Here is a 23,133-nt window from a genome sequence, read left to right as displayed (position 1 = left end):
GCAGGCCCCTATAACTTGCAAAGGGTATACAGAATAAATTGACTTAATGACTGATTGCAAACCATTGTACCTGACATTGATGTGAAATGTAACTCCCTCTCACTAAACAACAGAACAATCATATTTAGACTAACTAATTTACACAATTTCTTCTTAAAAATTTGGTATTACCAAAGTTATCCAGCGTGTAATCTTTGCCATTGAAGCTGAGAGAGGTGCCGTTGTCCTCACTAATGGGTTTGGACAGGCCTTTTAGACGAGCCAAGTTCTCCAGAATCTGAGATGGCTTCAGCTGGTCCCGCCACTGGTTGATACCAGAACTAAGATGGAAAGATAGGAGACAGATTAATTCTGCTTGCTTTTAAAATTATTAATATGTATTCATTTCCCCATCAGCCCTTAGTTTGCCCACACCAAGATTTCCCTACATGCAGTAGGTTTGTGGCAGGCCACAGTAGGAGTTATATCTGGACAGGAAGCGGTTCTCCAGGTCAATCACTGTCTCGCCAACCTTCTCGTCACGGGTCAGGAGATCATAGTCATAGACAGAGATTTTCAGGTCCTTGTCCTGGGGCAGGAAACACGTCATCTCAAACATCCTAAACAAAGGGATGTGTTTGATTAGCGAGAAGGTGCACTGGATTTTACATTCATCCTCTAAGGATAATGTGATCTATATTAAATTATCCATTGCTTAAATGTGTCCATTCGTAGTGTTTACCTTCCAAACACAGGGTTGATGGTGTTGGGTAAGTAGTGGTCTCGGTCGTCAATTGTATTCCTTCCCAGTGATATCTTTATGTATGGATCACACTGAGCAGGAGAGAGAACACAAGTTGAAGCAGAAGGTGCGGACTGGGGCAGTGTGTGAATCTGCTGCTTTTATTGCTGCTAAAACAGATGAATTCTCACACTGCCATTATTGTCTTTGGGCTGCAGGTCAATGCCCCGGACGACATAGATCCTGACCAGACACTCCTGAGGTCCACTATCTGGCAGCTCTCTGAACTGACGGGGAGGAGGAGCAACACCTGGGTCGTCTGGTAGAGGGTACACCTTGAATGAACCCTGCAGGTACAAGAACACAGATCTGATTCTACTTTTTGTCTTTAATACCTTTTAAGAATTTGGTTTAGTCCTGAGCAAATGAGATTTAGCTCGTTTAATAGCTTTAGTTTCTATTCTGTAGCATTTCAGAAGTAAATTTTTTGTACTACTACCTTAAACTCTCCAACCACAGTGGGGTCGTCATCTCCATTTTCATTCTTGCCTCGCAGCAGTTTGAAGGTGTTGCAGAAATCAGTCAGCCCTTTGAAGTCTGGGACATCCTCCAGTTCACAGTCATACACCTGAGAATACACAGTCACATTCAAGTCATACGCAGCTCAGGGGAAAGCTCCTGTACAATTTGAAGCATTTAGTGTTGATCATTACTTACACAGCCACGACACAACAACACAAAGACGAATTGTTAAATATATCGTGTGGGAAGAAACACAGCCAACTTACTTTCAGGGTGTCATACCCTTTTTTGAGGTAAGGGCCGCATTTCTCCTGCTCTCCAGTTGAAGCGTAGAATTTACTCCACCAATCGACTGTCTCTTTCTCCTGAAGATTGAATTGGACAATTTTAATCTTCATATATATTGTTCTCTGCATTTGGTACAAGAATCTGAAATCTTAAGTCACATTCCCTTGTTTACTCTCACCTTTTCTGCGTGCTTTGGAGACAGAAAAAAAAGAAGAGAAGTCACAAGTACATACACATATCAGTAACAAATGCAAAAACACACATACAGACAAGAAAGAGAAACAGGGAATGATGGTAAAGGAAAGGTTGAAAAGGAGATCCCAGTGGCAATTTCACAATTGACAGCCAATCTGAAAACAAGGGCGTAACAAAGGTAATGTGCAGAATGGGCAACCGCATTAGAGTTCTGGACCTCCGGGGGGCCCACTAATTCCGCTTGTCCGTTCACTTGCAACATGGCACCGGTAGTTTAGCGGTATTCATGCCTGCCATGAATAAAACCTGGCTTTGAATTATGACCATAGACTGTATTACCGAAGTGGACGTAGCCAGCGTTATGTCACCCATTGGTTTGTAGACTTCCGACGTTTTTTTGGGAACCAGAAGTCAACATATTTGGATGAGAGGGTGGAGCTTGGGAGGGATAAGTATTGCTATGCCTCCAACGGTAGTTGCCCCCTGCCAGCCATTAAAACAACGCAGGTGTAAGGCACTTCCACATTGGGTTCACTTTTTAGACCCAGAGGTCCTGCTTGATCATGACCACTGTAAGGTTTTCAATCTTGACTTTAGTAAAAGTAAATCCAAAGAATAAGAACTATCCTTTCTCTCACAACACAGAATTGATTGCTTTGTGATATTTCTTGTATGGCACATGTGAGGTATCAGTATAATTCCTGACCATCTGTATTCTTACATCTTTAAAATATTGCCCATCTTCAACCCTCCCTTTCCTTTTTAGCTGCTGAAACCATCATCCAAGCATACATCACCTCACAACTGCACTACTGAAACAGCATTCTGTACGGTACATCCACCAAATTCCTCAAAAAAAAAAAAAAAAAAAAAACTCCAATACATCCAAAACCTAGCTGCCTTTCTACTCACTCACTCCAGCACCAGGGACCACATCACTCCAGTCCTCCAAAACCTCCACTGGCTACCTATCCAACACAGAATCACGTTTAAAATCCTCCTAATCACCTACAAAGCTCTCAGTAACCTTGCCCCCTCCTACCTCACTGACCTCCTACACTGTCATATTCTCACCCACAACCTCAGATCCACAGACGCCAACCTCTACAATCATCTTCCAGGTAAAATTGCTATTTTTCCTCAATGGAGTCTGGTGGGCTGTAGCGCCTTTTTGTTTTTTTCTTCCTTTTCTGGCAGTGAATGTGGCATATAGCTCCTTTAAATGAGCACATTTCCCAAAATGTCCTACTTCTGCTTTAAGTTGAATATTTAAAACTCTATTTCCAGCCACATCATGGCAGTGATAGTTCAATAACAAAATCAGCTCCCATGTGAAGCGAATGCTTTGGAGCTTAATTTGCTCCAGGGCCCATTTACATGTTACGCCCTTGCTATGAAAATGAAAATGTGCTCATTAAATTTGTGCCAATTAAATGAAGTACAATCGCTGTTATTTTGACAATTTCCACAAAGTAATGACATTAAGGCATTTGTCAAGCTTGCTGTAGCATTGTGGATTAAGTGATCTCAGCCATCCAGTGTCATTGGTGCCCAGCCTTGCAAATCAGAAAGCTATAATAAAGTAACCATACATACAAAGTAGGAGGTAGGGGAAGCCATTTTGTTGACAGCAGCTGACATGCTGTACATGAACTGCAAGCCAGAGTAATAAGGTTTGTCAAATTTGACAACTTCTTAGCACTTCTTAGTGACAAAATGGAACTTAATGTGTGTATTAGAAAGAAGAATACCACTTACGAACAACATGAGGAATATGTTATGTGGTGGTACAGAGGTAGATTTTACCTGAGCTTCTAGCAGTGGTCTTGATTCATCCATCTTAATAGACACGTGTTTGGAAGGGGAGGCCATCAGATGCACTGTGGATAGGGTCAAGACAATATTAGAAGTAGTTTTAGTTTGTTTTGTCTCCGTTTTAACTGAATCAGAATATTCTTACGTTTGCCTCCTTACTTTTGGAAGACATGGCTCCTTCTGCAGTGACGACATATGGGTCGCATCTGAAATCCTCCAGAGCAGTGATGGTGCACTGACCCACCACAGGCTTCCTGCCAAATGGACGGTGGTCGATCACCTTAAGCACAATGGGAGGTGTGTACATCTCATCCTTTGGTAGGAGCTGGATGGCAGGTGTAGAGACAAAAAAAAAAATAATAATAATAATTGTATTGGGAGTTTACAGTATTGTGTAAAAGCTATAAGACTTACCAAGTGCAGAAGATTTACATATTTTTCATAATAATTTGATTTTGGCTTATACTATTACTTCCCCTGTTTAATAGCTTTAAGTTCTCTCACACACACACACACACACACACACGTGTAACCTCGCCATTACCACTTTGATGAAGAGGACAGAGCTGGGGAAGTTTGGGCTCTTTTTCATGTTCTTGATGACAGCTGACTCCAGCCTCTGACCCCCACACTCCACCACCAGACTGGGTGAAGACACTGCTGCCAGCTGGTACGTCTTCATGTTCCTCAGGCCCCATGCTAGAATCTGGATACAGAGACACACACAGACAGGATTTAGAGACATTATGTGCATTAGCTCAGAGGGACAGTGTCTAAAGTTGTGCATTACCTCCACAGCAGTGAGCTGCACCACAGGTCGGATGCCCTGAGGAACCATGTAGAGTTTCTCTCCTCTCTTTGGGGGCATCAGGGGAAGATTTGAATCGCCCGTCTACGAAGAGAGAGAGAGAGACAGGAGAGACCTTTACCAGTTACTTCACATGCTATATCCCATTTGTAACCTAGCGAACATAGTTGGGTATTAAATACAGTAAAGCAGCTTATTCTCCATTACTTTTAGGGCAAACCTTTTCTTTGAGGATGAGTTCAGCAGCCACCAGTGCCTCCCCTGCCTTGTTTCCTTTCTGCATGATGGGGATCCATAGCAGTTTGGGAGTCTCATTCATGCCTGGATTCAACTTCACCAGTGGCAGGAAAACACTGCGGCCAAGCAGCTCATCCCTCCCCTGGGCAGAAGGTAACATGTCACAGGTATATTTTTATGCCTTTAGTTGATGCTCTCATTTGAGGCAAATTAACCTGAGTTAACCTACTAATTTATAAACAGTTCTAATTTGTAGATTATGTATACTAAAAATGAATACAAAAAAGGAAATTAGACAAAAACAGAGGTTTAAAAAAACACATTACAGTTTCAACTATAAGAGTGTAGAGGAAAGGTGGACATAGATAGGATGAAGTTAAAGACAGACATTTATTTTCAAGACCGCTCATACTATGAAAGTCAAACTTGAATCTCAAGACCAGCAGAGATCCAATGGGCATTTTTCTGCTTGGGAGATTTTCTTCAAAATTATTTTTTGTGTCAATTTACATTTCCCAGAGAAATATGCAAGTGATATTTAATTTTCCCTATATGCAAATTAGTTGTAAAAATGCTTTTTATATGTAAATCTGGCACAACCTACCACTTGGTCGTAGTCATAGAACTCCACTACAACATTAGGGGGCCGTTGAGCAATCTTCTGGGGGTCTCCATAAATCTCCACGTCACTGAAAATCAGTGTTTGATCCCAAGTGGGGTTCAGTGTTGCTGACAGCTTCTCTGTTGTCTTACTTACATGCAGGAAGGAGATGTATGCATACGGATCTGTGAGGGAAAATAAATAGGTTTAATGTTCATGTTTTCACATCCAACATTATTTTTTGCAAAGTGACTCATTTAATATTAAATGCAAGACTTGAAATCTGGAGTCTTAATGTTGACATTTTAAATTTAATTTAATAATATTTTTGATCAGCGAGTAGAATCTTACCAGAAAAACTATCCTTGTCCATAGATGTCAAGTTCCGTGCCTGATAAAGGTAGACACGGAGATGGTACATATGTGACCCTGTAGGGGGAGAAAAATACATTATTCAGTATATTTCTTTTTATGTTGATGATCATTCATGTGTGTCACTGTATGCATCACTCACTTTCAAAGGAGCAGGACACAGTGGGCGTGTTGGCCCCAAACAGCTTGGTGGCATCAGCTTTGTTGGCATCGGCCTTGGAGCCTTTCTCCTTCTCCTCAATATCAACACCCTGCAGAGTAAACATCTCAGAGCTTTTTAACTGTTCATGTGTCTCACACACTGCCAAATAAACACACGCCATAGATGTGTTAAATACATAAGTAAATATTTGGAAATATTTGGTGAGCTCAGATCTGGTACGGACTTTTATGCCAGCCCTTCCTACTTTAATGTTGCATTCTGACTTTTGGAAGCCAGATCCTGACAGATTCAAGCCAGAATAAAACATTTATTTTCCCTTTTTACTCACCAACGCCCCCTCCAGTTGGAATATGGCGGATGCGCCGAGCCGTCCCTCTGGTGCCATCTTCCGTCTCCAGCGCCTACGACGAATGGTATCCGATGAACGCTCCTTCTGGTGGAACTTCCAGCCAATCAGAGAAGAGAATTCCCAACCCTCAGGGTCACCTTGGTTCCGCCTCTATGGGCAAAAATAAACATGGATTGCAATTTATATTTTAAATGAGTCAATCAGAGAAAATGAAACAATCGGCATTAGATTAAATAATAAATTCTGGTATCTAGAAATACCTGGATATCTGTCTCTTAATCTTTAACAACATAATCAGAACTGTGTTTTGCAGTTTATGATATAAAAAATGGATATGGCATCAAAATACAAATAAGCTACAGTTTATACACTGTAATACTGCACTATAGTCCTATGCTGACCTCCGCAACTGCTCCTGCAGGGACTGCAACTCTCTTGCGAGGTCGAACAAGCCTTCTCCTGCGGTGGATGTGATACACCTTCTCCGCAGAGACCCAGGACCGAGGTTTGTCATCTGGCGGGATGGTGACTCCATACTCCCAGCCTGTAGAGTGTGCACACACACACATGCCCGCAAAAAATTTTACTTAATTTGATTATAGTTTGGATACAATAACGTATGGTTTCATCCAAATTTTATCTGCTTAGATAAATGTCTGCACCTTGATCATCCACAGCTCTGTTGTCATCCACACTCCACTCAGTCTCCCAGTTCCAACCTGGAGGACAATCAAACTCTCCAGGGCTACGGCTCTTCTCTCCATTCTGTGCAACAACAAGACAAACTGTTAGCTGCACAAGTTCATTTTTTTAATTTGTGTTTAATATGTGTTTTGCCTACTCAAATATTAGATATGTTATAGATAACTCCTCCGCCATAGACATCTGAAGGAAAGCTGAGTGAAATAATGAAGGAGAACAAATGGAGTAAAGGTGTGTGGGTCTGTGTGACATTCATGCATCTTTTTGTGTTGCATGTCACAGAAACAAGGACTTGTTTTGTTTATAGCCACCCTGCACATTATTTGCATGTCAGCGGTGCTGTTCTCACCACATCAGTGTAGGGCTCAGAGGGCGCCTTCCACTCTCCACCAGGGAAGCGAGCCTCATTTTGGAACACCTCGTCCATGAATTCAGTGTGTCCAGCGTCTGCCTCTGTTAACAGACTGGAACATAAAGTCAAACATACGTGCCATATCTGCATGAAATTTGGCACATTACGGTGGTAATATGTAAAAAAAAAACAAAAAAACATTGAAACACCAACGCATGCAAAAATGACAGCGTGAAAGAGAAGGAACGTTGTGCTTGTTTTGACAGTGACTGTGTTTACATGTGGGGAGTAACCCAACTGTTACCCGTTCGAGCAAAAACTTTACACAAATCAAGCTGTCAAAGTGTGTGTTCCTCTTGATGCTCCGCATAGGCATTTTTACTTTTCATATATACACAGACAGAGGTAGATGAAGTGTAAATAACTTCCAGCTTACTGGCACAGCCTGGTACTTAAATCGTGGTCAATGGCATGAGAGGAATGCAAACAGTAGAGAGCGAACGTAGCCCACTTCCTCTACAGTCCACAGAATGTGTGTGTTCGATAGGGAAAACACACATTCAACCCATAAAATAATTTAACTAGTCTGAATCTGAAAATATCACATCACAAAGTCTTCCTCTTGGTCAAATGTTTTGCATTTCAGAGGAGAGAGGATGCCAAAAACGTCATCTACAATTATACTCACGCTTTCTCTGGGTCAATGAACCAGTCACCTTCCCACTCCCACCCTCTTGGGGGCATGAAGTACTCTTGTTTCAGCTTCAGCTTGCCCGTTACGTCTGAGTATTTGTAGCGCCCCACCAGTCCTGTGGTCCCCCACTTCCCAAACACCTGGGCCTGGTTCTCGTACTATAACGCAAAGGAGGACATGTTTAGTTTAAGATGCTGGGACTGAGTAATCCTAAAATATTTAACAATCTATAGCAATACTTTGTGAATATGGAGAAGCACATGCTTTTATTTATTTTTTTATTGTGAGAGATTTTGGAGTGATATACCATCTCAGCAAATACGCTGAAGGTTCCCTCAGAGTAGGAGTTGAACTTCTTCTCATGTGCAGCCAGACCCAGCCACATATTGACTCTGATCTGAACTGGCACCTTTAAGCCCTTGTTCTTGTCCATGGGGTACTGAGAGGGACAAGAAAAAAAAACCCGGAGTTTAAAATGAACTTTTAAACCGTTCCTTTATCTTTTTTTTGATTGACTGCAGATGTATACCTTTAAAAAGACAGTCTGTGTCTTGCCACAGTGTTGACCGCAGGCCTGCTCACTGTGTGTGGAGTAGAGTATCTGGTGAGCGGGGATGCGGCTGTAGGCCACCCTCTTCTCACCCCGTAACATCCAGATGATCACGTCAGGCATGCTGTTCTGGGGCTGGACACAGTGATGGTAAAAACTTGTGAACAAATGCAAACCAAACAATATGATGCATTGCAGTACCAAATCAAAGGGAGGCCACGGCTATTGAAGAAAACTGACTGTATGTCATGTTAGAAAATGTTGTTTAAGGATTTTATATTGTTAAAAATCATTGCTGTGTACGTACCTCCTCAGCCAGCAGTGCAAGTTTGTCCACCCAGGACTCTATGTCAGACACAGTGTCACGGATCTCTCTGGCCTCCTCTCTCATGTGTCTGGCTCCGTCCTTGACTGTGGCCAAAGCGCTGTCTCGCAGCTTCTTGATTTGGATGTCCAAAGAAGTCAGGTTGGAGCGGCCTTCCAGCTCAGGTGTTGTGAAACTGTGGGAAAGCATAGGCAAAATGGGACTAAACAATACACAAATTACCCAGTAAACTCTTAAATCCCTTATGGGTTTACTACTAATTACCACTATTGGCTCTTTTCTTTTGTAAAACTGAACACACTTTTTGTCAGACATTTTATTCCATTACAAGATTCATAGACAACACAGATTATGTTATTTTTCCAGAAACACCAACTCCATTTACCTTTCTAGGTCTTCAATCAGCTCAGTAAGCAACTTCAGCCACACCTCTACAAGCTGGTTGTCAGGGACTTTTGCCAAGATGGCTATTTTAAATTCATCGAGGTTGGATTGCTGCAACAGCAAAATAGAGGTGAGGATTAGATCTAATGATTCTCACACTCGCACATACAGAAACACGTACCAAACATCTGTACAATGCAGTACGCTTTAATGGCTGCAAACCATGGGCAATAAATCATGAACTCTGAGTGTAAAGCAATCAAAGTTTGAGTATAACAAGATAATGCAGTATTACCAGGCGGTGAGTAATGTGGAGGATGATGTTGACCGAGTCCATGCGGTGGCTGACATCCTCCCAGAATGAGGTAACCACCACCACTGGCTTAGTGTTTGCCCAGGGCAGGTAATAATAGTGGTTACCTAGAAAGATTATACGCAAATTAAGAATTCTCTTAAGCAAGCAGTTTTTCAAAAAATTAAGTTAAATTAGGTTTGGGAGTGGGGCCACACCTCAAATCACCTGTCAAACCAATCTATACATGTTCTACTCAGCCTGCCCAGTTTGTGTCAGATTGCTCAACCCACCCTCCCTTTCCTCTTCATCCCTACACACATCCACTAATCCTCTCCTCCCTTCATCCCCCAAAACCCTTCCTATTCCCCTCTTCTGTACATTCTCCCAGACCATCAGACAACATCCTTCTTTCTCCATCACCCTGTCCCGCCTGTCCTTTATCATCTATACATTACGAACTTTCATTAAACCTTTAAATGACAAATTGTTGTGGCGTGGTCCTTGCTAGTGAAGGTATCACATCAGACAGTAGCTTCCTCACTCACCATCAAATACAGCACAGCTGTACTGAGTGGTGGAGGCCAGTGGTTTGCAGGTGGTGTCCAATTTGTTGCCATAGTTACCGATGCTGACCTCAAACTGGATTGGCTCTCCTGGTTCCTGTATCATGGAGGCGCTGTGAAAGACTGCACACAGACAATACTTCCTCCTCCTCTGGTACTTCTGATGTCGAGAAGAAAATGGAAGAGAGAAAGAAGAGAGAGAAGTATAACATATTTTAACCAACTAAAATGTAGTGTCACTTTATGTACAGACATTTTAAGGAACATCAACAAGGTCTGTATAGAAAAGAGAGCTAACCACATTCTATGTATAGCCTACCCATTTAATACACTTCCCTAACTGCTCGTCACACCTTGTCCCGAATCTTGAAACCACACTTTGGTCACACTGAACTATGGGTCAGGTATTAGTCAGAGCTTAAATAGTCACAATACCTGCACCACCAGGATGTCATCGCTGCTAATACTGTCAACTGTTTTGTCTGCTTTGCCATCTAGCTTAGTGGACAGCTCAACCAGGATCCTGCCCCTGTACGCCACTCCTTCTCCCTGTAAACAGAATACATTGATATGAACCAATGAATGTAGGACAGGGGCAGAAGAGAAGATTAAAATTGTTCCAAGTCTTGTCCCCTACCATGCCATAATTGAGATCCTCATAGGGGTCTGGCAGGCCGGTGAACTCTCTGGGGCTGCCGTACAGGTTGATGTAGCAGGGCCCAAAGACAGGCAGGAAACCCACTTCAGACGAACCTGTGGTAGCTGTGGAGAGATGGAAATACGAGAGGCTTAATCTCTTTATGATTATGCTCCAGCTAGGCTAAGCCAAGCTTTAATGTTAGTATGTCAGTGTTGCTGTTTTTTGAGACGGTGGTGATGGACAGACTGCGGTGGAAACAGTGAATGCTGGGCAAGCGAGTGGCAGGCACTACGACAACAAAACGGTAAACGGTTAAATGTCAAAACAGAGCACAGCACAGCTTTATTAGTAATGTGCACATACAGAATTTCACTTATTGAGCAATTTAGTGTGCACAACATGCTTAAATGCATTACATGTCATGCAACACAGAGCAACAAAGAGCACTGTTGAACCTTCAAATGACGGTATTTCCGGATTTCCCGCATGTTTTTCTAGAAAAAGGACAATTCAAGCACCATTTAGAAGTTAATACAAAGCAGGCACATAAGAGTAACAATGGTTTTCAACCGTAAATAAGATGTTTAGTTATACTATGATATATTTTATCTAGGTGAAAGGCAAAGGCTATGAAACCTCTGTACTGTGGTTTTCACTAAATATCCAAGCTTATAAGATACTATTTCAAGCAAAAATGTTCTTTTTGTTTTTTTATTTAAAAATCCAAAAATAATACCTTCTATTTCTCCACCAGAGGAGGCTATCTTGGCCAGGTTCAGGTATGTGGTGCCAACAGCATCATTTCTTGTCAAACGATCCCTGCAATCACACTCGGCACCTTAAGACTCACACTGCACAAACATGTGCGATTAACTGTTAAATAACATGCACATTTCACAATGTAGGCGTATTGTTATGTTCTGCCTTTTCAATACCTCTGTGGAGGAAGTGCCATGGCATTTGAAAAACTTGCAACTATGCATATAAAGCCCATTATATGCATAGTTGAGGTACATTGTTTTGCATTCCAATTCCATGGTACTTCCTTGAATCTAAGAGTGTGTTTTCAACACCTTCTGAGGCACACAGTTTTTCCTCTTTCCTCAACTTTTCCTCTTGCACTTATTTCCCTTCAGCCTTCCTGAACCTGAGTTATCAGACTGTTCTGTTCACTCAGAAACGCACAATAATAAATGAAAACAATTAGCTGAGAGACGGTGCCAACAGGATCCCAAAGCATGTTACTGAGGGTAAGGGAGGGTGCTACACAGCCTGAGTCGCAGGCTGCTTACATTATTCTCATGTGGTTGGTGATGGGGCATGGAGAAACACAGCACAGCTGACCACACTGCAGAAATATTGTGGGATACTTTCTCAACCCCAAATAACTCACTCAAAATAACACCGCCTGTACTTGAACACAAAATGACACAGGCAAAAATCTCTAAAGCACAATCTTGTTCAGCTTACCAATCAAAGACCGTCAGTTTGACACGCTCACACATGGAGGGGAACTACAGGAAACACAAGAAAGAGCTTTAAAAAAGCGAGTCTATTAAATGAATTCATGGTGTCTTACTTTCATGCCAAATTAAAATACAGCTTTCCATCTTTAGGACCTCCTACCTTTACTTGGAGGTTCAGCACTTGGTTCCATTCAGGGTTTGCATTCTTCTCAATGATCTTAGTACACAGCTGGAGAGACAGAAAAAACACACAAACTTTTCTTTTATTACACAGTAATGTCATATCCTGCATTTTTAACATTTAACACTGTAGCTAAAAATATACATATGAGCAGGAACCTTTTTGCCAGCAAATGAAGCCTCTAAGAAGGGATCCACCAAATTCTTCTTGTTTTCATCTCCTCCAAAAAGTTCTTTCATGGTTTGGACGAATGCATCATCCACTGCAATGAGAAAAGAATGCAATAATCCATCATAGTTTATTCTGTATTTTGTCGTCATCTTTTTTAGCAGCCATAAAATGGGCTAAACAAGCTAAACTTACAATTTGATTTGTTACAAATGAAATAACTATAATAGCTAGTCTTACTCTGGGGAACATCCTCAGCTCTGAACACCTTCAGTGATAGGGTGGCCCATCGCAGAGTCACACCAGCTGGCAGCAGCAGATTACTCTCTATGTCATCCTGATCATCATTTGAGTCCCTTTTCTCTCTCTACATTAGATACAAAGAACAGAATAGTGTCAGTGAGAAGAGATCAAGGAGCACACCCACCATATTTATGAGGAAAGAGGAAGCAGCCAGTGCAAGTTATATAAGAGCTGTTTTCTGTCAGTCGTACCGGAGGTTCATCTCCAGTCCCCACTACAAAGAGGCTGACTTTGAGGTAGCCTTTAGCCCCAGAGCTAGAGTCATCTGGGTCATTCATCAGGAGCCACTTCCTCATGATACAGTGGGCTGCAATATGAGACACACGTGAATATACCACTTTAGTACACAGAGTCAGAGACAGCACCATCAGGTAGAAATGTATGGGTAAATGAAAAGCACTTCACAAGTGCTTGTGTGCACACAGGGCCTGAATTTTTTTCCCCCCCATTTCATTCCCTCCCCTCTCAAAGTCATTTTCATAAATAAAATATTAACCAAATTTTAATATCAATGTTAAAAAGCGGGAACATTATGGAGTTGTGTTTCTACTCCACAGACTTCTGAAAAATAACTATGTCTGACTGTATAGCTGCTAGCTTAACACTAAACTATGTTCACAAGCTGGTCACCAATTGCATGCTGCAGCTGAAAACTATACTATTTGAGCAGTGAACGTGAACCACGATACTATAATTGCAGGTTGGAACACCAAAACCAAGTTGAAAGAAGCTAAAGAGCTCCGTAGCACCTTTAATTATCTGTGGGTTCACCACTACAAGCAAGCTTACCTGGTTCATCATAAACATAACCAATGTCCACCTGTGTGAGAGAACAAAAACAAATCAGTCAGACTCACCAAACACTGAGATATTTACAATTATGACTAAATTAAATCAGGTACCTTGAACTCTCCCATGAGACTGTCAGCCCTCAGTGAATAGGAATTATAGATCTGCAAAGGAGAGTGAAACAATTCCTGGTTTGTTTGTTTGTTTATAGATAGATAGATAGATAGATAGATAGATAGAGAGATAGAGAGATAGAGAGATAGAGAGATAGAGAGATAGAGAGATAGAGAGATAGAGAGAGAGATAGATAGAGAGATAGATAGATAGAGAGATAGATAGATAGAGAGATAGAGAGAGAGATAGAGAGAGAGAGAGAGAGAGAGAGAGGCCAGGATCTCAAAATCAACATTTGTGTACTGACCCGGAAGCTGATGTGCTTATCAAATAGATCTGACGGTAGCATGTGGACATTGTAGAAGAACATCTGTGAAAATACAAAAAAGGTAAATCATGAAAGTTTCAATGACAATAGACAAAATAAAACATTTGAACTGGACCTCCTAGGCACAAGTTTTGGTTGGCTTAGCTCTAAAACTCAACTTTCTTTACGTGCAATAAATAGAATCAAAAGAAACATTTTATTTCCATTTCAAATCAGTTCATCTATTGTCTCACTGTACAAGAGCGAAGTAAGATTACCTCATCAAAGAAGGGGTTGTTTCCCCTCTTGATCCTTGTCCTATGGGTCTGTTCACACACATGAACCTTCACCACTGGTTTGATGTTGTTGCCAGGCAACTGACGGGCCTCAATGATCCGGACACGAATCTGAAAAACATTTTTTCAGCGTGGATGAACGTAAATAAATGATGACAGTATGAGAGCACCTGGTTCTAACTAAGAGCACCTCCGTTTATTTAAATACATTGTAAAATTAAACCTAATCTAGCTAGAAACTAGATGGGCACTCAGAGCGCAGACCTCCGCTAACGCAAATGGTCCAGTCTTCTATGATATGCAAATCCTATCTCGCAATGATAACAAAAGTGAAAAATCATTTCTGTTGACAGTCTGTCCCCGTGATTTATGAAATCCTTGGTCCGTCCTACACCCTTCCTCTTGGCGGAGGTAATACTGAAACTAACCTAAATTTAAAAAACACACACACACACACACACACACACACACACACTATCTTAAGGTGGGAAATGGTTCTTTATCCTAAAAGTGGAGCAAAACCTTTTACTTTTTGCTGATTGTTTTCCCATCAAAGGCTTTCAAAGAGACCATTTCAAACATACCTAAGGATTACAAAGTATGAAAGTAGCCTATCAAAGAGTACATAAATATATATAATAAAAGTACATATTTTGTAATAAAAGGAATAGAGATCATGTTTTTTTATGATCTTCTTATCCTCAACCATAAGCATCCATTGTAGCGTTATTCTATCACTGTGCAGACAGCAATGATAATCCCTCACAGGATTGCCAAATTTTTCTACCAACCATAGCATAACAAATCCTATTACGTACTTTTACTGGCTTTAAGTTTTTGATTTGCAGCTGAACAAGAACAGGTTCAGTCCTCCTTATGGTGCTGATGGTCTTTACTGATAATCATCAATCAACATCAAACTGACCTGGAAGTCCTGGGGTTTATCGGCTAGTCGGGAGCGATTCTGTCCCCTTGCCATCTGCAGGTGGAGTTTACCAGGCTGACCAGGAGGCGAGGGGATGCCTGCAGAGCTACTTTGGCCTCCATCTGGTAGCGTCTCATTCCCCTGCTCACCACCACCTAATCAACAGAACAACAAGATGAACTCCTGGCATGCCTCTAATCAACAATCTGCATTTTACTGCATCATGAACATACCAGCATCCACTGTAGCATCTCCTGCTTGAGGGTCATTGGGGTTTGGTACAGCACTGGCTGGAGGATCGTAGCCAATCACAAGGTTGACTGTAGCCTAGAAGGAAATAATTGCCTGTTCTATTACTTCATTTATTTATTTGAAAAAGTAAGATAGCCTTCCTGTTTATATTTTTAAGTTCACAAAGACAGACACTTACTCCAGTATTCTGCCCACTTTCATTGGCCAAAGGAAGATTTCTGGATGGGAGTGATCTCACTTGCCCAGAGGAAAGGTCTCTCAAAGAGATTTTGGTTGACCCAATCAATCTGATGGGGGAAAAGAAACAGGAAACAGAAATAGATTTGTATTTGTGCCAACATGTCAGTAATCAAAATACACACCACATTGGAATACAATACTCTGTGTGCTCAGTGAAGTCACATTTACAAAAGGACAATATAGAAGGTCACCACCCAGAGCTAACAAACCCAGCCTGCTCAGACAAACAGACGCACCTTATGAGCCATACAGTCAACGCCGCTCAGAAGCTACCAGCCAGTGATCTTTCTGTAAATGAACATCTGACAACTGAAATTAACTAATTCGTCCAATTCTTTCCATTAAAAAGGTTATTTTAATGCCAGATATGAAAAACAGAACCAGGAGGAATTTGGAAGCATTCAAACTAGACATCCAACTATCGTTTCCAGTGCGGTAAACCTAAAAAGGTTCATGAGACACAGTTACCTGGTAAAATCGACAGTACTGAAAACAAATGTCACTTCCTGATAACAAAAACATTATCTCGACCGCCTGTATCATACGCTGAGTAAATTATAGCAGTTTTATAACATTTTCCTTATGGAATGTTAATAACATTTCCTGAGAAATGAAGTAACCATTGACATTTTAATGACTAAGCTGTGCGGCTTTAGGCTTGAAATGCATAAATCGCATTCCTCTGTTTACACCTTCTTAGATATTTCAAGGGTAAAAATTCAATGAAACTAAAATTATCCATGTGAGAGCGGACTCATTAATACTGGCCTTTGTTATACAAGTACACCATCTTCAGCAGTCTCTCCGTGCCTGCTCCAAAGCAGTTTGTTATTGCTTATAGGTGTTATCGTATTGCAGCCAAAACTACACAGCTTAAATGTGCAGCTTGTTTACGCTCAAGCAATTATGAGTGAACATGAAAACAACATATTGGCTCCGAGAAGAAAAAGATTTGTGTTAGAGATCTCAAATGTTGCCACTGAACCATTACAAATACGATCAAACACACTTATGTCCAGTTTATTAGGTACACCTAGCTAAAACTAAAGATGTCTAATATAACAGCTTTGCAATAATAACCTATAATGTTCAGTTTCTGTTCACACTGTTTTAGAGAAGAGAAGAAGAACAGTTTCAACACAAACTTAGCATCCTCCATCAAGGTTGGATTTATTGCAGGATTATTGTAGTAGACTAAATCAGTTTTAGCTAGGTGTACTTAATAAAACGGGCACGCAGTTTGGATGGAAAAAATATTGTTCACTGTATTGTGTCCAAAGTAACATCATGTAGCTAATGGAATGCAGTACATCATGTATACTGTCTTTGGGAGGACTGAGTAATATTATTTTGGCAGCGTTCCTGGAGGCATTTTCCCCTAGACGGAAACTCACTACAGACACTAGATCCAACTACACCACTGAAGCCATCCGAATCCGATACATCCAAGACTGGCGAGAGATTAAAGCTTTCGAAATGGGCCCAAATATTCAGAATTATGTATTTTGTTTACCTTTTGCTAACAACATTGACTTGACCTGGACAGAAATGTCAAAAAGAAAACTGCAGGGAACAAGACAACCACCGTGCTATGAGAAGCTGACTGAATTTACACCAAGTACAAACCTTACTTCTATCAGGAAAGCATTTCTTTAAACAAACATTAGATCATAAGATTGTGTTTATACTCTGTAACAAAGCATCTGACATTCATGATTTAAGTATGAATATCATTTAAAAAGTAAACTATAAATATACTAATACTATACAGTCATACTGCAGACCACTGAAGTACAGCAAACTAAGACAAATACATAATCCAATGTTACTCAGACAGGATTTCTTTATTAACAGCTGGATATCAGCTTACCAGGGCGACTCTACAAATAGTTGGGCAGAGTTTTGTTGGGAGGAGAAAGGATGGAGTGTAATTGTTTTGGCATCTCCCCAGGGAGTCAGTGACTATATAAACCTGGTATGTAGCCTCAACTCTGACTGGGTAACTTGTGTGTAGTTTTCCGATGGCTTCTCCGCAAACATTTAATGTTTCATTAGACTTAAAGAGTGGCTTCAGGTGGAATGGGACATCCTCATCCTCTCTCCTATGACATAGGAGTTGCATTATTCGGCTCCAAACCATTCATGAAGGCAGTCAGATAATTTTCATTTTGCTACTCTGTGGGCAGCCTGACTGTATTCTGATAACAGAATTTAAATACAAAAGAGATTAAGTCAAACGAAATTATTGTAAGGTATCAAACTCTTTGCTACTCCTGTGTTTAACTCGACATTCTGATACCAGCATTCAAATATGAAAGAGATTAAGTCACACAGTATGATTGTAAGGCATTAGAACAAATTACATATTACAGCCCAGTACTGCACATTTTGTGAACAGAATATGGATGCTTGACTCTCATTGTTTTCCATTTAAATACACAGTTTGACCAAAGAATGACAGAATGACCAAAACAGACTGTGACCATTGTCAAGCCCTGGTGAGTCACATCCCACCTCAGCTGATTAAGTCCCCACATCCAAACAATCACAATCAGACAGGGTGACATTATGTGCATGGAGTTATTACTGGATATAGATACAGACTTTCCACATGACCTGGTATGATGAATTTCTCACATTTGTGCGCCAAATAAACTATGATCGCTTACTGTGTCTATGAAGAGGAAGGACTGACAAGCAGACCTGAGCGTCGTTGCCTGGGCTTCAGTTCAAAAAGTTAACACCTTCTCCCTGTCATAATTAATTTGATTTCACAGATTTGTTTGATGGATGTGTGAAAGAATACAGTTCATCTTAGATCTGTGACTAGGGTGTGAATATCCGCCTTCACAGTTCCCTGATTCTCTGATTTCTGTTGCTTCATATTGATCAACAGAGTTGTCTGCACTGCAAGGCTGAAATATTTTCATACACAAGGTAGTCAAAAATAGGTGAGTTATTTGGACAGACCAACTCATGTCTGGCTCTACGTTTCATGAGACAGGAAATTAAACAATACTGGAAGTTCTGATTTGAGGTCAAATTTTTTCCAGCCTTCTCCTGTGAAGAATGCGACCCTGGTTTTCACCATACCATTCCAAATGTATTCATGCAAAACATTTAATGGTAATGATAACACTTAAGTAGTCATTTCATTGTTATTTTAGTGTTATCAAAAGACTAACCATGCAATGACTTCTAGAAGTCTCCAGCCCTGTATTTAGTTAAAAAAAAAAAAAAAAAAAAAAAAAAACTCTGCTACACTTGCTTCAGTTAAAAAGCAAGCAAATACTGGGCAAAGCAGGATACCTTTTGCTCTAGGGACAACAATGTCAGCCTGCCAGTCAGTCCACCACTTTGATCTAGATTGAATTCTCTCAACAATTACTAACCAATAAATAATAATAATCTATATTTGTAGAGCACTTTTCAAAAACAAGTTACAAAGTGCTTTAACAAGTGTAAAGACAATAATACCCAAGAGACAATAATACAAAAACAATACAAAGATAAAAGCAAGAAAACATTGAAAAGACTAAAATACACGTTTAAGATAAATATAAAATAAGTAAAATAGAATAAAATAAAGGGATAAAATAAAGTCAAATAAGATCGGGAAAGACTCTCCTATAAAAGTATGTTTTAAGAAGGGACTTAAAAGAGTTCACTGACTCAGCCGACCTGATTTCCCCCGGGCAGGCTGTTCCAGAGCCTCGGGGCCCTGACAGCAAACGCTCTGTCCCCTTTAGTTTAGTTAGTTTAGTAGTACTCAAGGTACGTGCTGGTGCGTATGGGACTAAAAGGTCAGAAATATAACAAGGCGAGAGGCCATGAAGAGCTTTAAAAGTGATCAATAGAATTTTAAAGTCAATTCTAAAACATACTGGGAGCCAGTGTAATGAAGCTAAAATAGGAGTAATGTGGTCATATTTCTTTGTTCTGGTTAAAAGCCTGGCAGCTGAGTTCTGGACAGTCTGGAGTCGATCAATAGATTTTTGGGTTAAACAGGTGAAAAGGCTGTTGCAATAATCCAGGCGTGATGAGATGAAGGCGTGTAAAATGATCTCGTTGTCCTTAAAAGTTAACATAGATCGAATATTTGCTATATTTCTGGAAATCTTGTACAGACATCCATGCCCCCGAGAGGATGAATCCTAAAGACTTCCCTGATCTTTCATCTGGCTCCACCATGAGGTTGATATTTTTGTTTTTATTGAAATAGCCTATCTCAAAGTATTGGATGGATTGCTGTGAAATTTGGCCCACATTTTCACCCCAGAGAATGAATTGTAAGACACTTAGGTGATCCCCTGACTTTTCATCGAGCGCCATCATCAGGTCAAAACGTCAAAAAGTGTTCATTGTGACTAAATTCCAGTTCAACTAATAACATTCCCATCAACTTCAGCTATACTTGGTGTTCAGTGCTAATTAACAAATGTTAGCATGCTAGCACATTAACATTACCAGCTAATCTTAGCATAACAGTGACATTATTGTTAGCATGTTAGTATGCTGATGTTATCATTTAGCTCAAAGCACAGCTGCGCTTAAGTACATCCCCAGAGCTGCTAGCATGGCTGTAGACTTAGGCAGATTTAGGCACTATAGGCAGAGTTTCAATGTTATGATCAACCGCGTTGACATTTACACAAGGAAACTTTGTCTTATCTTCTGAATCCTTTCTAAAATCTAATTAGTTAAGAAGACGCAACTTTGTTTTGTGGTTCCCTCTTTTGTTGCCACGACGACAGGGATTACCCATAATAGCAGCTGGGAAAACTATTTGAGAGAAAGAGAGAAGCCCTTTTCTGCTCCCACTGTGTAGATCTTTAGGGAGTGTGTCAGAGGGCCAGACCAGTGGAAAACTTTGCTCAATTTAACAAGCACACACACACACGAAAAGCTCCTCCCTCAGTTACAATTGTCCTGTGCACTACGGAAACTTTTACTAGGTAAAGCTTATGGACAGGGAAAAAATATCATGATATATAAATTATAAAAAGACTAATACACTTTCATGTGCTGTATTGTATTTACCAAAGGTGACTTTGATCGCAGTAATTAGTGATGTAGAGACAACATTCTCTGTGGTTGGCCTAAATTGGTCCCATGTGTGATTCTTTTTTGGAAGTAGCAGCCTTGAGCTGTTCTGGAGCAACTTAGAAACATTTAGCATGACAGCGCCTCTTCCTCACATAGTATTCAAGCAGTTCATACATGCAGTATGTCCTGCAATTATACTGCTACAATGTAGTTTGGCAACTAACGACCACATAAAGTATTCTCCTTTAAGACACACAAATCCCAGAGAGAGAGCGCGAGAGAGAGAAGACAAACAGCAATTCATCTGTCCATTGTTGCCCAATCAGAACCAGTCATCCCACGCAGCAAGTCTCAGCATGGCAAGCAGGGTGTGAGGGGGTAGACACAGCCAGCACTGGAATATTATGAAAACTTATATACTGTGTTAAGTGTTAATAATAAAACGTCCTAACTAGTGAGTGGTGGTAGCCTTTGGCATGTGCAAACTATGCAACTATTTTTCAGTCGTGGTACTTTAGAAGCTCTTCAGATTGAGACTAGCTTACTAACAGCTCATGCTACCTGGATTGTAACTTTAAGAAACTAACATCCAAGCAACTGAAAATGACAAAGATGCACACACACCTCAGTTACTGTTGGCTAACCTGCTGTTTGAATAAACAGAATTATTTCTCAGACTCTTGGTTCAGACAAGAAGTTTAAGCTGTGATTCAGTAAGGTGAGGCACATAGCTTCTCTTTCACCACCGTCTGTTACACAAATTATAAAGCCAAAGCTAACAGGGAGCTCAGGCGCTGTGTTGCACTTACTTATCTTTCCCAATGGTTTCATAGTCTTTCACAATCACGTCTATGTAGGAGCTAGAGTCCAGCCCAGTGCCCTTCAGATCAAACTCAAGCACCTGCAAGACAGGATGAGGGACACACAGTCCATCAGATATGGTACCTTCAGCTACTGTTATGTCCTGAAGAAGCAACATCTTATCTGAGAGCAGAGCCTTTAACTGAATATAGCCTGAGCAAATAATGATTTGGCAACTCAGCAAGAACAATCCAAAACATTCACATCCAACTCCTGGATTTATCTATCATATAATCTATTGGCATGGTCAATCCCTACTGTGACAGTCACATGATGATTGCCACAGTATATTTACCATGTGATATCATGTATTTAAAGTGAGGACATCTTCTAAATAACATCAAAGTAAATGAGTGAACCAGCGATATCTGCATGTTTGACCGTATGTGTGTGTTTGTGTGTGTAAGGGATTTACCTCATTCCAAACAGGATTCAACTCATTGCCAATCGTTTTTGTTTTCTTCTTCTCATCTGAAAGGGAAATGATTTTTTGTGAATATTAATTGAAAAATGTTTGCAGTTTCTCTTTGCCACTTCCTGTGGTAATATTGTGGCACATGATTTCACAAGATAACACACATAGGTTAACCGACCTAAGAATACACCTAAAATATTTTACCCATTTGTTTTTCTGTCAAAGTGATTGCTGGATCTGAATTTTTATCTAAACATGCGTCATGATGTTGGTGTCAGTGGGCTCAAATTTCTGCCTTCACCAGTAAGGGGGGGGGGATCTGTCACACCTGCAGGTGATGATGATGACATGTGTAAAAGGAAAACAGCTGGGAGCAACTAGGGCTGATTGCCAGGATCATTTCCTCTTCAGGGGGAAATGCCATTCTGTGTCTGATACAGAACTGTGTCTGATTTAATTTCAATTCAGTGACTGAAGGCTAATTTGCCTTCACCATGGTCTTCTGAGCTCATGTACATACTACAGGTCCTAACACAGTCCCCACCCAGCTTAGCATCTGGAAATGCTCCGACATGTTGGGACAGTCTTCAAAGGTGCAATGCAATTTAAGCTGATGAGGTTTTTAAATATACTGCAGTTAGGAGCTACACTCATACTTAAGCCTAAACTTTCTTAATTCTAAATGGTGCATTGTGCTTCCAGTTAATGCACAAGTACAAGAGTAGCACTAGTGTATGTTAGTTGATCTATTGTATGGGCTACCATAAAAAAAAATACTATTAAGTCATACTAGAAAAAAGTATAATCAAGAGTTACAATTTAGTTCCAAGACACTTTATTTCTTTAACACCAAATTTTAGGCTGCAAGTTTTTTCTGCCCGCAAACTATGATACAATACATTATAAAACTTTTAAAATAAGACTTACCTTTATAGACCACAGCGGTGAATGGATCAGGATTTCCAAGTTTCTTTTTAGGCAGACCTTTAGCCGACTCTACTACAACCCGCAACATGGCAACAAACAGGTTAAAATCAACAAGGCTGAATCAGTAAAGCTGAGGAATCAAATGAAAAACAGTCTTCACAGGACTCTCGTGTCTTGGCATCCTCACTGCCCCATCACTGAAGCGCGCAGGGCAGGGCCGAGGAAGTATAAACTATTTCTCGGTCCCGTCGGGGAGAAAGAGGGAAA

At 40.6% G+C, this 23,133-nt stretch overlaps 1 protein-coding gene across 7 annotated transcripts in view; it reads right to left on the bottom strand.

Moving 5' to 3' along the window:
• Nucleotides 1–23,103, bottom strand: part of LOC119916426 (myoferlin-like) — a 28,338-nt gene extending 5,235 nt beyond the window's left edge. Inside the window, exons 1-46 of one of the 7 annotated variants that reach the window (XM_038736424.1) lie at nt 22,867–23,103; nt 21,940–21,995; nt 21,473–21,564; nt 15,556–15,664; nt 15,359–15,452; nt 15,126–15,280; nt 14,183–14,311; nt 13,905–13,967; nt 13,597–13,647; nt 13,484–13,514; nt 12,886–13,001; nt 12,632–12,758; nt 12,382–12,485; nt 12,203–12,271; nt 12,047–12,090; nt 11,313–11,395; nt 11,032–11,070; nt 10,574–10,698; nt 10,372–10,485; nt 9,919–10,096; nt 9,374–9,498; nt 9,080–9,189; nt 8,677–8,869; nt 8,349–8,504; nt 8,127–8,258; nt 7,814–7,977; nt 7,123–7,237; nt 6,734–6,836; nt 6,473–6,615; nt 6,051–6,221; nt 5,702–5,810; nt 5,539–5,616; nt 5,191–5,372; nt 4,570–4,728; nt 4,332–4,433; nt 4,086–4,247; nt 3,701–3,866; nt 3,533–3,606; nt 3,323–3,379; nt 1,710–1,721; nt 1,510–1,608; nt 1,221–1,349; nt 913–1,068; nt 722–813; nt 429–599; nt 172–320 (exon numbers count right to left, since the gene is read on the bottom strand). In XM_038736424.1, the coding sequence (XP_038592352.1) occupies nt 172–320; nt 429–599; nt 722–813; nt 913–1,068; nt 1,221–1,349; nt 1,510–1,608; nt 1,710–1,721; nt 3,323–3,379; nt 3,533–3,606; nt 3,701–3,866; nt 4,086–4,247; nt 4,332–4,433; nt 4,570–4,728; nt 5,191–5,372; nt 5,539–5,616; nt 5,702–5,810; nt 6,051–6,221; nt 6,473–6,615; nt 6,734–6,836; nt 7,123–7,237; nt 7,814–7,977; nt 8,127–8,258; nt 8,349–8,504; nt 8,677–8,869; nt 9,080–9,189; nt 9,374–9,498; nt 9,919–10,096; nt 10,372–10,485; nt 10,574–10,698; nt 11,032–11,070; nt 11,313–11,395; nt 12,047–12,090; nt 12,203–12,271; nt 12,382–12,485; nt 12,632–12,758; nt 12,886–13,001; nt 13,484–13,514; nt 13,597–13,647; nt 13,905–13,967; nt 14,183–14,311; nt 15,126–15,280; nt 15,359–15,452; nt 15,556–15,664; nt 21,473–21,564; nt 21,940–21,995; nt 22,867–22,954 (5,176 nt within the window). In that variant the 5' untranslated portion in view covers nt 22,955–23,103. Of the gene's footprint in view, nt 1–171; nt 321–428; nt 600–721; nt 814–912; nt 1,069–1,220; nt 1,350–1,509; nt 1,609–1,709; nt 1,722–3,322; nt 3,380–3,532; nt 3,607–3,700; nt 3,867–4,085; nt 4,248–4,331; nt 4,434–4,569; nt 4,729–5,190; nt 5,373–5,538; nt 5,617–5,701; nt 5,811–6,050; nt 6,222–6,472; nt 6,616–6,733; nt 6,837–7,122; nt 7,238–7,813; nt 7,978–8,126; nt 8,259–8,348; nt 8,505–8,676; nt 8,870–9,079; nt 9,190–9,373; nt 9,499–9,918; nt 10,097–10,371; nt 10,486–10,573; nt 10,699–11,031; nt 11,071–11,312; nt 11,396–12,046; nt 12,091–12,202; nt 12,272–12,381; nt 12,486–12,631; nt 12,759–12,885; nt 13,002–13,483; nt 13,515–13,596; nt 13,648–13,904; nt 13,968–14,182; nt 14,312–15,125; nt 15,281–15,358; nt 15,453–15,555; nt 15,665–21,472; nt 21,565–21,939; nt 21,996–22,143; nt 22,185–22,866 lie in introns of those variants that run through there. The other 6 variants (XM_038736429.1, XM_038736426.1, XM_038736425.1 and 3 more) reach the window with 6 other exon arrangements.
• Between the last annotated feature and the right edge of the window lie 30 nt (nt 23,104–23,133).

The sequence above is a fragment of the Micropterus salmoides genome, unplaced genomic scaffold (genome assembly GCF_014851395.1).
Source record: "Micropterus salmoides isolate LMB-PRFRI ecotype aquatic unplaced genomic scaffold, ASM1485139v1 Ms_hic_scaffold_21, whole genome shotgun sequence".
Classification (NCBI taxonomy): Eukaryota; Metazoa; Chordata; class Actinopteri; order Centrarchiformes; family Centrarchidae; genus Micropterus; species Micropterus salmoides.
Note: the sequence above shows the minus strand (reverse complement) of the source record. Positions and strands in the feature narration are given on the sequence as shown.